General features: G+C 38.4%; 1 protein-coding gene across 12 annotated transcripts in view; it reads right to left on the bottom strand.

Annotated features, from left to right (window-relative positions):
* Positions 1-16,273, bottom strand: part of LOC117949172 (AP-3 complex subunit beta-2) — a 44,539-nt gene that overhangs the window by 21,611 nt on the left and 6,655 nt on the right. For 5 of the 12 annotated variants that reach the window (XM_034879225.1, XM_034879226.1, XM_034879227.1 and 2 more), the window contains exons 2-9: positions 7,081-7,156; positions 6,459-6,533; positions 6,032-6,127; positions 4,773-4,933; positions 4,141-4,207; positions 3,684-3,866; positions 2,765-2,962; positions 137-234 (exon numbers count right to left, since the gene is read on the bottom strand). In XM_034879225.1, the coding sequence (XP_034735116.1) occupies positions 137-234; positions 2,765-2,962; positions 3,684-3,866; positions 4,141-4,207; positions 4,773-4,933; positions 6,032-6,127; positions 6,459-6,533; positions 7,081-7,156 (954 nt within the window). Of the gene's footprint in view, positions 1-136; positions 235-2,764; positions 2,963-3,683; positions 3,867-4,140; positions 4,208-4,772; positions 4,934-6,031; positions 6,128-6,458; positions 6,534-7,080; positions 7,157-15,114; positions 15,148-16,273 lie in introns of those variants that run through there. The other 7 variants (XM_034879223.1, XM_034879224.1, XM_034879222.1 and 4 more) reach the window with 4 other exon arrangements.

Below are 16,273 nucleotides of genomic sequence, written 5' to 3'. Positions count from 1 at the left end.
ACAGCTCTTATAATTTTCAACCTTAGCTCCATTCTTAGCCACAATAACATTAATTTTGAAATGTACTGCTGCTAAAATCTTTGGTATAGCAAATAGAATAGAGAATTTGTTTAAAAATACTGACAGTACAGCTCACCTGTGGCTCCTCAGGAGACGGACCAGGGCCTTGGCAATCACCCCAACCTCTGCTTTAGGGGCCAGATGGAAATACAACTGAGCCACAGCCATCACCACCTGGAACAAGAAGAGACAACAGAGGGAAAGGTAAATCATCACCAGTGACACAATCTCACCATATAAAACACAGTTACATGTACTATTTTGTACTTTGTACTCCAATGAGAAGTCATTAATTTTGTTAAGTTCCAAAGCAACACTCCCAATCCCATTTTCAGATTCATAATTGTATTTAGAGGTTAAATCAAAATAGTTTTACATGGTTTAATTTTCAAAATACACCATATTTCTGTTGTACTGCACATTGCTGCAGCTCCTCTTTTCACCCTGTGTGTTGAGCTCTCTGTTTTAGCTCCAGAGTGAGGCCTCTCACTTCTGTTGGGAATAGCACATGCAGTACTTAGGTCAGCACTGCTAGCTAATCAGAAGCAGAGTATGAGGGCGCACCATACTAGCAGCTAGTCGAGCATTATAACGTGTGTTACAAAGTGACGCATGTTCGTCAGCTGTTTGGAGCAGTTTGTGAACAGTGTTTTCTGTTGAAGATGCTAAGTGCCTTTCGGGTGGACTTTGGGCTTTTTCACTTTGGAAGCCTATCACATGCACAAAAAAGATATATAGAACAATAAAGGAAAGGGAAAATGCCAAAAAGCATAATATGAGCACTGTACGCTGTAAATGTAAAGTGTGTAGGAGTTAGTTATTTATTCTGTTGAACACCCATTAAAGAACAAAATCTAAAAATCCTGATTTGACTAAAGGTGAGAAGACTAATATTCCAACTAATATTCTGGCACTAAGTTATTAAAGTTTGTTGTGTTTTTTAGGTCTTTTCAGCTCTCGATCAGCGTATTGCAGTGTGCGGTGAAAGTGAAACAAAACAGTAAAGTTTTGGGCCATAAAATCAAAACAGCAAGCTGGAAGACGCTAAAACTCTCTGCAGAGCTGAGGGGAGCTTCAGAGTTCACACAAGTATTTGTGTCACTGCTGTGTCAGCACTGGAGACTACACTGGCTTATCATTCTGGGATAGGGGAAAAACGCTCTGGGGTGTTTGTATTTCTTTAAACCAATCATCTAGCTAATCGTCTTGGGTGGCACACACAACATTGACCACAACCATTACGGAGCAACATTATCTTTCATTTGAAATTGTGTTTGTGTCCACCTGGCAAACGCAAGTTCAATATTCACTTTCTTTTAGCTTTGTTTTGGTCTCTACTATCTCCTGAGGGAATTGTCTGGCTCTTTAGCTGCTAAACTCTCCACTATGTTCACCAGCTGGTTAGTAACTGTGTCTGTCTGCTGTTTGGTGCTGAGCAAGTAGTGTACAGTATCGTTTTTACAGCTTTTTCACTAAAAATAGCTGTCTGCTGCGACCAAAAACAAGACTAATCACTAAGCAAAACAAGGAGCTGCCATTCACTATAAAGCACTGCAAGGCTGAGTGTGATATGTCTGCAGTGGTGTAGTCTAATGTATTGTTGTGGGTGCTGTATATATACTGGATCTTTGCCAGAATCTGCCTTTGGGGGAGGAGGCAACATCATAGTGGGGGTCAAGGTGTCCTCCCTCTTGGAAGTTTTGAGCATCAACGACTTCATTTCCTGTATTTGGATACACTTTAATGCACCAATTTACAGTGGTAATACCTTTAATTAGCCTATGTGAAGAAAATAAAACACAGATGACAATTCAAAAGATATCAAAACTGTAATGGAAAGTATGTAGTTTTGTGTCATTGGGAATTTTTAAGTAGGTATTTGGAAATCCTGGAGCTTTCTTAGTGGGTAAACTGTGTATGACTGTGTATCACATAGATTACACCACTGTACTTCAGTGTAGATTCATCACTAAGAGCAAACCCTTTCACACTGTTTTCACATTGCCATTTCATGTTATGATAATATAACAATATTGGCCATAGCTGTTTTAAGGAGTATGTGTAGTGGTTGATTCTTGCTCTCAATGCCCCATTAAGAAGCACATGTATATGGGAAAATAAGAGCTTCAAACAAGGCCACAACAACTTAACTTCAGACATTAAAGCAAAGGGGAAACCATTTATGAATTACTTAATAGGTGCAAAACAATAAACTGCATAGAGCACAATTATAGACCTCACTGATTGTCTGCTATGCTACATGCAAGATAAGGAAACACATTTGCTGCCTGAGGAACGGGGTTGATCCTTAAAGCACGCAGTTTGACTCCAGCAGAACAAAGGCAATATAATGTGCAAAAGGGGATTTTCATAACATCTAACATGGAACAAACAGGCGTTCCAAGGTGACCACAGAAGCAGTAATGTGTGATACTTTGTTCATTTCCTTTGGGAGATTGTCCAATTCAGAGTGAGAGGTCAGCTCTGATTAAGTGCTCAAAGGCACTTCAGCTGCTTTTTAACATGAACCAAGGTCGTGCATATGGGGCCGCAACTACTCACAACCCGAACTGCTGCTCAGTGTGGAATAATGTTGTAGGGAAAACAATTAGGATCTACCATGGCAACTGACTCAAGAGGAGAGTTAATGGGCTGTTATACTAATGTAAGTTGTGTGTTTTATACAAAAGTGCAGCGGCCTCACAGCTGCATTGCGGCTCTGCAGGAGCGGCTTGGTGTTTCTCAGCAGCAGCCGGTGGTCTGGATCCATGACGTACGGCTTCCTCTTGGCCATGGCAGGCACTTCTGCCTTCTTATCTTTCTCCTCCTCCTCCTCCTCCTCCTCCTCATCTTCATCCGAGCCGTAGAAGGTCTTGTCACTTCCCTCCTCCAGCAGGGACTCCTGCAGAGACGGTGGGGATTGAGCATTGTGTTGGGGAACTAACAGACCAAAACAGAAATCTCTCTCGCTTGGAAAGTAGTTATTGGCTGCGTAAAATGAAAATGACTCTAGAAGTCACCAGATGCTAATTTGCTCTTAAATATATTTTTTTATAGACAAACATGGAGAGTGATAAATGGCTGTACTGCCACATTTGTCGAATCATGCATTGGAAATTACCACAATAACAATGGCAATCTTCCTCACAGCGTGAATGTGAAAATGTCTCAATTTGTAGCTAATTGCTTTTGAGAAAATATGTTGACAGGTGGGTCTGCAAAACTGATAAAAACGGAGAAACAAAATCATCAAGTTGGCAGCAGTGAAAGAGGAAAACAATGATAGGATGGTTTCAATTTGTACCTCTGCACAGTCACAATGGCAGAACAAAGTGTATTATTTCAATAAATGCACCTAAACACAGTAATCTCCCCAAATCCTGTTTCTACAGTATGCAAAGGAGTTATTGGTGACAACGACAAGGAGTAAATTTACTTTTAATTACTTTAAAGAAAATTTGACTGATTGCTAGTTGTTGCCCTAGATGCTACTGTAGTTAAGCTAAGAAGCCTGAAATGAGTCTTAACCCTACGTAATGAACAAATACAGCATAGTGTGCAGAAGTTACACTTTGATAAAGCGATCACTTTTAGGGAATGCACGTCCTGTGATTCTTACTCACGTTCATGTTTGGGTTGAGGAACTGGGTCCTGGCATAGCGGGTCAGCATGTTGATGATGACGACCTGCCCCCACTCCTCTACGTCGATCAGAAGGTTACACAACTTCCTGTAGTTCTTGTGGATCAGGTCAATGCGTTCTGGACACACCTCCTCAAAAGCCATAACAACACTTCCTGCCACCAACTACAGCACACAACAGGTGGGGATGTTAGGATAATGTTCTTAAATATCAGGAGAGTACATTATCTACAAGGATTACTGATGCACAAAAATACAATCTATGCAATCTCAAATGACATCTTAAATTGAACAATAAACCTGTAAATAGCAAGTGAAAATGACTACAGCCCACAGCTTATGCAAATACTGCAAGTTGGAGAATGACTGAACTTATTAAAAAAAAGAAGAAAAAAAATGTTGTTCTTTTTAATACTGAATCACTGGTGCTAAAACCCACCGTAGTTTTGTCAGCGAGGAGTTTCTCTATAACTTCAATCAGCTGGTCCTTTTGTTCTGGATCCAAACTGGGAGCAGAGAAGAAGAATAATAAGACAATCTATCAAATGCATGAAACTGCTGGAGAAAGAGTTACCGATAATTTGTTCTCATACTGTTGAGAATAAAACAAAAGATTGCCAGAGCAATAATGGGTGTATATTTTACTGCAATAAAAGGCTTTAATTTCACAATGACACTAAGTCATAACAAACTTAGATCTTAGTCTATTTGTTCTCAAACTGGGGATCAGAACGCTCCAATATGCAGCAGCCTCAAAAACAGATTTTTCTCTACAAATGTATCATTAATCCTTGATATAAAGCCTATGTTTGTAACTATGGCTCTATGTATATCTGTAGATAGATATCTGTTTATAGATTTGTGTACATCTGTACATATTTATATTTTTCCATTCTGAGTACTTACTTTTGTAATATTATTTATATTATGGTCACATTTCAATAAATCTAACTAGAAGGCATCTTCCTATATGTATTAATGAGGGAAATAATCTAAAGTTCACCATACTGTCTCTACACTCAAAACAGGGAATCATGGGCCTGAGTCCTGAAACAAGTCTCGGTAGGTCACCTGTAGAGTTTAGGAATTGCGTGAGCGGCCGTCTTCCTGACGTATGGAGACATATCCGAAGCAGCTTCTTTGATGGCCAACATCATTATAGGGACGATGATGGTGACTCGGATGCTCGAGAGGACTCGCAGAGCGCTGGCTCTGATCAGCTGGTTCGGATCCTGCAGAAACACAGAGCAAGAATTTCATAAGCAATCTTTCTGTTGTTGCTTGACAGGGTTCATATTAGGGCTGTGAAATATCTCGATATTATATGGACATCAATATATTAGGCTAGATATGATCTTAAATTTAGGATATCGTAATATCGTGATATGAAGTGTTGTCTTTTCCTGGTTTTGAAGGCTGCATTACAGTAAAGTGATGTCCTTTGCTGAACTTACCACACTTCCTAGCTGTTTTATTAGAGAATTTGCCTTGACCCACTTACTCATTGTATCCCCAGAGATTATTTATTAGAACTCTCATTGTGTTAATATTTTGTGAAAGCACCAATATTCACCCTACAAAATGTCCGCAATATCAACATCCATGAATTTGGTCAAAAATATTGTGATATTTCACTTTCTCCATATCGCCCAGCTCTAGTTCTATGGCCTTACATATGTACTTAGGTACAGCTGTGCTTTGAGCTAAATGCTAAAATGCTCATAGTGACAGTGCTAACATTCTGATCCGTAGTAGGTTCAATGTTTATCATGCTTATCAATCTCAGTTTAGTCTGTAAGCATGCTAAATTACTCTAAAAACAGCATAGGACTGAGGCTCATGGGAATGTCACTAGTTTGGAAAGTATATGGTCATAAAAACACACACTTGACACATCTTGACCTGCTGGCGGCGCTAGATGAAAAGTTAAGAGATCAAGTATTTGCCTTGATAATCTGTAGCAAACTTTACAGCAATCCGTCTAATAGTTATCAGGATATTACACTCAAAAGGATAAATGTCAACTCTAATGGCAGTGCTAGAGGAAAAGTCAGAAGATCCCCAAAGTCAGTAGGATTCATCTTTTGGAAACCATAAATGTCAATTATCAAGGCAATATGTCCAATATTTGTTCAGATATTTTAGTCAGGACCGACTGACACATTAACGTTGCCATCCATAGTGCCAAGTTGTTAAAATTGCTAAAAACATACAGTAAATCTTTATTTTCATCATAACATTAGAACCACGTAGAATTTTGATAAATGTGTTTCTTTCTGTTGTCAAAAGTCCAAAACTGAAGGAAGTGTTACTTATGAAAGCTGTTGTACCTTCAACCCTCGCTGAAAGGTGGAAATGGAGAGCAGAGCGAGATCCTGCTGCTCCTCGGCATAACGCACCAAGTAAACATAGACCAGCTTCTTTACCTATAGAGAGGAGTAGTACGTTAAAACAAAAAAAGAAGATGAAAAAAAACAGATTGAACTGATATTATGTAGATTAATTCAATTATTTCACTGAGATAAATCAAAGTGATAAAACCATAAAAAGAGGAGAGGAGGAAAAATTTCAATTTTGTTCAGGTGAGATAAAGCCAAACCCCACGGGTTTAAAAACATATGATAAGATGATGCATACATTACACAAAGCAAAATGAGGAATAATAAAAAAGTAGAGAAAACTTTTTCTACCACATAAAACTACACATAAAAGGAGCAAAGGATACATCATACATAATATAATAGCTTCATGACAAACCTCAATGTTTTTACAGGCCACATTTTTCACCACAGCAGGGAAGAGATCGGATGTGTTTTTACCGCGGGCGATCATCTACAGGGAAAAGCAAACAAAATCAGCAGTGAGGATTTCACAAGGTGACATTTTCAAATTATTTGTAGCTATGGTGCAACGTTTTATTTTTTAGTTCATTTCAGCCCCTTTTAATGCTTTTCCTTTTTCTTCCATCTTCTCAGTCCTGCAGGGATGATGAATGAAGAGGTGCGTGGAGCTTCAGATTATGAATGTTGAATATGTTGACTATGTAACAGCTGACTGCAGAGTTTTTATCTCACACCACTTTACTTAAATCATTCAAAACTGCATTCTTTTTACAGATGAAGGATATTAAATATTAAAGATCTTAATTACAGTATAGTTTTAGTTTATATCTGGATCTCTCATGGCAGCATCTTTACCATCAAAAAGATGAAATCAAGAACTGAGATCAAGCTTTGTGCCTTTACAGTTGTGATGATGCATGTTGAGTTGCACATGTGACGTTTTCTCTCAAAACCTTCCATGCCTTTGTCCTTTCACTCGACGTGCAGCCATACCTGCTGATCAGTGAAATCCCAAAGCAAACATTATTTATACTCACAGCCACAATCCGCTTCATTGCCTCCAGCTTCAGGGAGTCTTTGTTGCTATCAAGCATCTCCTTCAAGTCGTCATGTCTGAGGGAGGAAAAACACAGAAAATTATCTCACAGCTTTTTTTCTTTCTTTTCCTGCTTTGCTATTCTTTTAGCCGGACACAAAACAGAAAATACCTCTGATTACCGAGGCCTCAAACAAAAACCTGTTTTATGATTTCCTTTCAATGTTCAAATTGTACCAAAGTCTGCAAGAGTGACCCAGACGCCATACTATTTGTAGTATGAAATGCAGTTCCAAAACATTTGAGCCCCATTGAAGAAGGGGTAATTGGAAAGTGCCATTATCCATCAAACATGTTGACTTCTCAGAGAAATTATAGATATTTTAGCATGAATGGGGGAATAAACATTTCTCTATCAGAAGATGTCAGATCATACATCCAGGCCACATGTAAAACATTTCCTACTTTTTTTACTTTTCTACTTCTAATTTTACATCATTGTATATGTAATATCTTTGAGGAGCACACTGTTTGTATATTCTGGCATTTGATCAAATGAATTGTCAGAATCATCTGCATCACCTGAGTTAAGGAGTAGCTGTCATCATCCATAACTGATTACCTGCTTGTGGTAATGTGCTATATAATTAAGCATATAATGGCTTATTAACACAAAGGGTTATGTGAATTCTATTACAGTATTGTAGTTTTGCAGGCTTGGGTTATTAACCAAAGTATTAGACAAATTAAAATATTGACCTGCTGTTGGCACCAGATGACAACTGAGGACATCACTAAAGTTCTTAGGATTCATCCTCTGGTTACCGGAAAGTAGGGCTGCACGATATGTGGAAAATATCCGATCTGCAATATTGTCTAAGAATATTGCAAAAAGAAATGATATGACCTGCGATAAATGAACAGATATTAAAGTGTACTCAGTTTTGTATTTTTGCTGCTTTCAGTATTTTGCTTAAATACAACAAATTGCTTGTTCAATTTAAACCAAATAAAAGGAAATCATTAACAACATTCTTTTATTGAGCAAATTGAACATTGAATTAAATATAAAAGGCACCACCAAATATAGAATGTTTAAAAGTGCAGTTTTTTACTCACGTTTTCTGTCGATTAACACACAACAATTCTCTGAGCGTCTTTTGCGATATGTTGCAGCCTCTCGCGATATGGTTATTGTGCCAGTTGATATTGTGATGACGATAAAAAGATGTACTGTGCAGCCCTACCATGAATATCTGTCAAATTTTATTTAACCTATCGAATAGTCAAAGAGATACAGAAGACAGATATATATTGATAAATAGAGAAATGTCAGTCTGGACTGGAAAAAGTTGGCAAAAAGTGTCATTTCTCAAAGTAAGGTATCAGAAAAAATATGTTGTTGTTGTTTTCCCATTTTATGAAGACAGCTGTCATTTCTATCTACATAAGGCTACGGGAACTGTCATCCGTCCTCCCTGACAGGAGAATCAGGATCCTTTGAATGGATTTATGGGGATATGCTGTATGCACATAACATCTCCACCTTGCTGCAACACAAACACACAAAAACAACACTGACAGTTTCTAAAAAACCTGCCAGCAAGGGACCTGCAAACAGCACCAGTGCAGACAGGATCAGTGCTACAGCTGCCAAGATAAAGACGCCCGCCTAATTAAATGTTGAAACACTGATCGATGAGTTCTGTTTTCCTACTCTCTTTTGTCAAGTAACAGAAGACAACAATTACTTCTCCTTTTTCCTAGGTTATGGAAACCTTGGACTTTTCTAAACATTTTATATTGTTACATTTTGTAATAAACAGAAGAATAACACTGACTTTAGAGCAACACATTATTTTTGATTAAACGTTCAAGTTTTGGTAGAGTATACACCCATAATTTGTTTAATCAACAATCAATCACTCGATTTATTTTGACTGTATAATGACCATCTGTAGAAATTGTGCCTCTAAGATAACATTGAAGCACTGCCCCAAAAATATTAAATCATTTAATGTGAATCAGGTACACTGAAGTAAAGCTTGTTAAGGTGTTTGACAAAGGGTAAAAAAGGGGTGTACATAACAAATCTTGTGATATTACAACATTTACATATTGTTGCAATTGATATGATAAAAATTATTTCAGGAAACACTGTTCACAAACTGCTCCACACAACTCTATTGTAGTCCAGGCTTTACTTCCATGACGAACACGCGTCACTTTGTAACACACGTTGTAATGCTCGCCTAGCTGCCACCGTGGCACGCCCTCATTCTCTGCAACTGACAAGCTAGCAGTGCTGATCTAGATACTGTGCATGTGCGACTCCAAACAAAGATGGTACACAAGTGAGATGCCTCACTCTGTAGCTAAAACAGAGAGCTCAACACACAGGGTGAAAAGAGGAGCTACAGCAATGTGCAATACAACAAATAGATGGTGTTTTCTAAAAATTAAACCATATAAACCTATTCTGGTACAACCTCTAAATACAATTATGAACCTGAAAAGGAGTATAATAGGAGCCCTTTAAATCTACCAATCAGGAAATGTATACTAACTGAAAGAGTCAAATATTAAACTTGAGGGGTTAAGGTTTTTGGTGGCTGAGCCGACTTAAATTGCTGCAGAGCTGCACATTTCACCCAACTAGTTTCTAAGGCAACAAATGATGCAGTAAAAGGAAGTTAAGTGATATCCTGCCATTCTGCACTGTCCTTGTTGCATCTGACTGAAAATCAGTGGTGCTGAGCTGTAGAAACACCTGGGACTCTATGCTCGGTTTCACGCCACTCACACTGATATACAACAGTTGTTACGTGGAGGATACAATGCAGTTCAGACTCTGGGTTCTATATTATATAAATACGCTTATTAGGCTACCTACGGCAAAAAGGTTTAGTTTTTTTGTCTGTTATTAGGAGGATATTTTATAAAAACAATTTTAGTAGTGGCAGAATGAACAGGCTGGTTTTGGTGGGGATAGCATCACCATGTGTTCACAAGGTATTTGGGTATATTTATAAATGAGTAAAATAACAAATTAAAAAGATTATGGCATTTATAGAGTACATGTTCTCACTCTGATCTGGAGTTTACTAAAATGTATTGTTCATTATCTAACTGCCCTTTCTGATTAAATGGATTTCAATTTTGTTCTAAATGCAGTGAAAACCACATGTACTTCAAACATAATGAAACTAAAACTACAAATGACTTTCCAAACTATTTAATCCAACTGACATTTTTACATCATTCTTCAGTATGAGGGGGAGGCTATTAAGGTCTACTTGGTGATAGCAGTGAATGGTGGCCTTGCAATCTGTAAAGAAGCTGCATAACACACTTGATCTATCACGAGTCAAGTTTAACGTGTGTGTATGTGTGTGTGTGTGTGTGTGTGTCTGTGTGTGTGTGTGTTTGTGTGTGTGTGTGTGTGAGTCTGTGTTTCTGTGTGCTAAGGAGTTCTGCTTTCATCTCCAGCAAGCATCAAAGTGTTAAAAATTCCATAGCATGAATATTATTCACCCCCTCACACATTTCAAAACCTAAATTCATTCAAAGTCAAATTAAAACCTGACAGAATCTATAAAATGCTGTTTGTGACAGGTTATTTTTGGATGCGTGCGGGGAGATGGCGCTGGTTTCTTGGTTACAAAGCCAATTAAAAAATTAACTCTAACAAAATGCAAAGATAACTTTGCCCAAAGCACTGAAAGCCTAGACATGAGGCGGAGTAACACTAACGCTGATTTCCAGCAGAAAGTGAAGGTTCATTTGATCCCTGTGAAATCGTGATGATGGGTTGCGGCTTCTGGCCATGACTCCCAAAATATCAACATTTTTATCAACTCTCTTCATTACAGCCTCTGTCCACTTCCTTCAATGTCAACTGCTAAACCTGAAATTTTTTTTTTCTTCTTCTATTTTTAAAGGGACAAGAAAAAAGACCTAAAAAAGCAGCTAGTGGTGATATCTCTTCTATTTCTATGCCAGATTTCTTAATAGGAATTTTTCTTATTTCAATGAAAATCTGGAAAAATGTAGTTATGAGGTTGCTGTTTATAAAGCACATGTAGGCTAATACATTTGAATCTGTTTGGTTTAAGTAAAATGTATGTATTCTGGATTCCATAATTTAAATCACATCTACTTTTGCCTAAACAGTTTAGCAAATATCCACCTTTCTTCCTTCAAATTTCCAGCCAAACTCTACCAAAAGTAAATATGACCAAATATTACCAAATATTTACCAAAGTAAATATTAAGATAAGCATGAAAAACTTTGAATTTCCTTGTTTACAAGCATTTGTATTGTTTACCATGTTCACAATCTAGTTTAGATCTTAGAATGCTAACATTAGCTAATTAACACGGAACACAAAAGTACAGTTTAGTCTAGGAAGTTAATTAGATAACATGGTCATAAAAAAAGTTAGTTGTGTTTATTTTCTATTTCTATTGATATATATTTCTCTATCCTAGTCTTGATATGTGATTTTACTGTGTGTTTATGTACTTTATTGAGACCACTAAAGTACATCCATCCATGCATCCATCCATAAGTATTGGTTAAATTAAAATATTTAACTAATGATGCTGCTAAATGAAACCGTCCGGGTCTACCGAGGTATCAGCAGTTCATCCTGACGGGAAACATGATTGTCTTGTCAGTGAAGTTTTATAACAGTGGCGCTAGAGGAAAAGTCAGGGAATCACCAAATTCATTAGAGGGATTCTTCTTCCGGGCATCATGAATATCTGCAGCAAATTTCACAACAATACATCTAATATCCTTGAAATTTCAGTCTGGACCAAAAGACCCTGTCATCCATAGAGCCACGCCAATACCGGGGCTAAAAATCAACAGTATCTCATCAAATGGTAGGCACTGCATTTCGCTGTCTGAGCTTCATGCAGAAGAAGAATCTAATGTAAAACAAGAAGTTTTTCCTCAGTGAACCCCACTGCTGTTGCTGCTCCTACATGATGTAGACCTTGTTCTTTGTATGCTCCCCCTCTCACTCTCTTTCCCATCATTCTAGGAAATAAGAAACTAAATTCTGGCTTTACGGCCAACTTAGATAAAAAATATAACAGGCACTTTCACTTGTCACTTTTTACTTCACATGAGTAGAGAACGGACAATAGCCTACATTTTTTTTGCAGCTTGTGTCAATTTACCACCTTGAGCAACATAGTAAATAAAACCTGACATGAAATTATATAGGATAAATATGATTACATTTGCTGTCAAACATTAAACCTGTCAAAGAGGAGTTATCAGCAATGTGCAACCACAGACACATTAGACATGCATTATTAGTAAAAAACTGTAGTGTTAGTAGCAGACGCACATAAGTTGCTTAAAAAAAAGAGCAATGATATTACGGATAAAGGAAAAGATGGAGGAAAAAGTAATTTTAGCAAAATTTAACAGCCTATAAAGAAAAAAAAACATCTCTTTTACCATTTTAGATACTTAAAGTTGTCTTTCCTACTCCATTTTATCAGCCACTGCGTATAATATATCAGGGCCACAGAAAGATTGAATGGCTTAATGAATTCAAAGGTTAGAAGTTGTAAATGGAGCCCCAGGTACGGTTCAGTCTATCTGCTGAACCGTGACATATTTTAACCAACTATAAATGCCACCTCAGTGACTTATCTTAGAAATAAAGCCTCATCTTGAGCCCGAGAAACGACGCTCTGACTGTTTTTTCAGGGCCCACAGTAATCCTACACCTACACTGGTTCTCTAATTCCTCTGGATTTTGTTCCGTCCCTGACGAACAACAGCTGAATTTACAAACAGCTCTGAATTATTTAACCCGCTGTGGTACAACAGAGTACAGCCGGTCAGGTTACCTGGCACCAAAGCCAAGAGATCAGCACGACTCTACAGCTGGAAAGTCTCCACGTAGAATAGGCTGCCAATGTTCAATGATACATCTTTGGACGCAACGTCATGTTGTTCACCAAGAACAGAGCTCCGCACGACCGCAGCGACATTGGAAAAGAGTGGATGTGAAAATGTATTTACATAAATCAGAGGAAAGTGAAGAATTGCGGAGTTTCCGCATGCATTTATAGGCCGGCTGTCTTATATAAGTCTACTGTTTCAGCTGAGGCTTTTTAAAGTTTCTTGTTTTTTCTTGGTGTAAAATATTCCTGCTTATACCAACCAGAAGTGTCCTTCAGTAAAGCTCTCATCGGTACAACCCTATAAAATGCAGAAGTGTAAATATAGCTCTCTTTTTAGAAAATATATTTCCAAAGAGCACCTCTGATGTTTGTTTGAATGGTTTGAAGTCTAAGTAATTAAAGAGTACAGCAGCTCCTAGGTCTAGGATCTAGGGATGTAACTAACCATTATTCTTTCATTACTGACTAATCTGCCAATTATTTTCTTTGTTAATCGATTAATCGCCGGGTCTATAAAACGTCAGAAAATTGTGGAAAATGTCTATCCAGTTTCTAAAAGTGATGTTATGAGTAAGGTTATCTATAGACAGGAGCTGAAACAGGACAAAACATAAAAGTATTCAGCAAATAGTTTGAGTAATTTTTTTCAAACAAAAATACAAAATATTTCCTGCTTAAAGATTCTCCAATGTGAGGATTTTCTGTTTTTTATTATCACATATTGTAAACTGAATGTCTTTGGCTTTTGGACTGTCAGAAAAAAAGACATTTTAAAATGTGATCTCAGACTCTGTGAGGTGAGATGGGTATTTTCAGTATTTTTATGACATTTTATAGACATGCAACTAGTCAATTAATCCAGTAAATTATATGCAGATTAAAAGAATTCTTAGTTGCCCTAAGCCGATACACTCTTAACACTTTTTATCTTTAAAGTATTAAGTTTTATACTAGGGGTCCCCAGCCTTTTTGGCTTGTGTCCCTTTAAAGTGAAGCAGTCTACAAGCCACCCCTTTCCAAATGGTGCATATGTCAATGAGTTACAAGCAGTTTAACTAAATAACAATATTTATAATAGTTTAATAGTCTAATAATTTGATAAGCCTAAAACAATCTAGTATTTCAAGATACAAAAGCAAGTCAGAAAATTGTTGATGAAAGACATACTGTATATTTGATTTTGATTTAATTGTCCTACGACAAGAAAGACTTATCTTACCCCGTTGGAAGGGGAGGGGGTGGGGGGTACTGACCACTGACTTAATCTCTTATTATTCTGTTGTTCTCCATGTAATCTGCCCTGAAAGGCAAGCAGCTAAATGCCCCCCCCCCCCCCCCCCCCCCCCCCCCCCCCCCCTCACCCCAATTGTGGCAAATGTTCATTAGTTGCTAGCAGTGTAACTAAAGAACACTATTTGTAATAGTTTAGTAAGTCTAAAACTATTTAGTATTTCAAGATACAAAAACAAGTCAAATAAAATTCCCTGTTTTGTTAATTGTCTTATTGTCTTGAATTGACCTTCCTCCACAGCGCTGCGAAGAAGGGTCTTCCTGGTCCACAAAGCATTCCGGGATGGGAGAAAAACATGCTCTGGTTTATTAGCATTTTGTTTTTTTTAAACCAATCACAATCGTCTTGGACTGACAAACGGAGAAGCTGCAAAATAGCCTCAGGAAGGACCTTGTTTTGGTGGAACATGTGGACGTTCAAAGGTCGTTAGACTTGCAACAGAAAACTCTGATTGGACAGATAGTCTAGCTAGCTGTCTGGATTTACCCTGCAGAGATCTGAGGAGCAGGTAACCATAGTCCTCATAAATCAAATGGAGTTTAAAAAGCCAGCACAAAGAAAAAGGAAGGTGACGGACAGCCAGCTGAATATTGGGACAATCCGGCACTAACAATCGCGGAAATAAAACATCATTAACATACACTAATTGTCTTACGACCCTGAAGACATATCTTGCGTTGGGTGGTACTGACAACTGAGTTTCTCTCTTATTAAACTATTTTTTTGAATTTCCATTAAAATAAATAAATAACATCCATAAATAACTATAGAGTGAAAGGTTAAACATGTTTGTATTCTCCTGAATTTTCCTACCGCAAAGGTTGAGATAGGAAACTTCCACCACCTCCACCACCTTCCTCCAGTGGGGCTCGTTCCTCGCGGTCTCCTCCTCCTCCTCCTCCTCCTCCTCCTCCTCCTCCTCCTCCTCCTGTACCTCCAGATCGGAGGTGGCACAGCTCATCAGACTGCAGGGCGCTGTACCATGTCTGTTGCCCGCCGTCGGGGGTCAGCACGGGGCTCTTGTCCTCCTGGCCCTGGCCCTGGACCTGGCTCTGAACCGACTTCACCATGTTCACTGCGTTCACCGGCAGCTGCTGCAGCAGCTTTTGCATGGTGGTCATGTTTTAAACTTGAGAGCAACCTGTAGAATCCCCAAGTAAATGAAGTGGAAAGACTGCAGTTTTTCCTTCAGCTACTCCTTAGTCGGTATTTAATCAGCTGGACGAGTCTATGAAATTCTCCAGATATTCCTTTTTAGTTTTCACGCAGCAAACAGCAGTTTACGTTAGATTCTGTGTTATAAATACTCCTTCCCTCTGAGGTTTAGTTTATCCAATGTGGACATTTCTTTCAAAAAAATTATGCAGCTAGCCTCTTCAGAAGTGCTCCAGTGCCTCTTCTTCCCAACGGTGACAAGGTTGATATACTTTGCCTCCTGAGTGCTGTAATCCAAATCCACCAGAAACCAAATGCACTGTAGTTTTTTTTCTTTCTCTTCTGTCGCTTTTGAGTCTGTACGCACCAAATGAAGCAGCAAACATCAGCTGCTCAGTAAATGGATGCTTGGCAGAGAGGGGCGTTGAGTTTTATTTGCCTCTCCTCTCGCTGTTCCCTGCTGCTGCACCGGCCTCTTTCTCTCTCTGTGCCTCCCTGTGTGTATACAACATGTCCACATATACGTTTCTGAGCTCTCTAACAATGACAAAGCCTCTCCCATCTCTTGCCACGTTATCACTCCCCCCGCTTTCACGCTTGTCTTCTTTGCTCCGCCTCTTCACATTAATGCTTCTTGCACCACGGTAACTCCTTACCCTATCACAGCTTTCTTCAGTCGACTTACTGCCAACAAACGTTTTCTGATGTCTGTGTGATGTGTTATATGTGTTGAAATATTCCTCACTCCTCTTGCTCATTATCTTTACAATGTCCATGTCTCTTTCATTTTTAATATTCTGTGAGGTGCCTTTTTTCC

The sequence above is a fragment of the Etheostoma cragini genome, chromosome 8, assembly GCF_013103735.1.
Source record: "Etheostoma cragini isolate CJK2018 chromosome 8, CSU_Ecrag_1.0, whole genome shotgun sequence".
Lineage (NCBI taxonomy): Eukaryota > Metazoa > Chordata > Actinopteri > Perciformes > Percidae > Etheostoma > Etheostoma cragini.
Note: the sequence above shows the minus strand (reverse complement) of the source record. Positions and strands in the feature narration are given on the sequence as shown.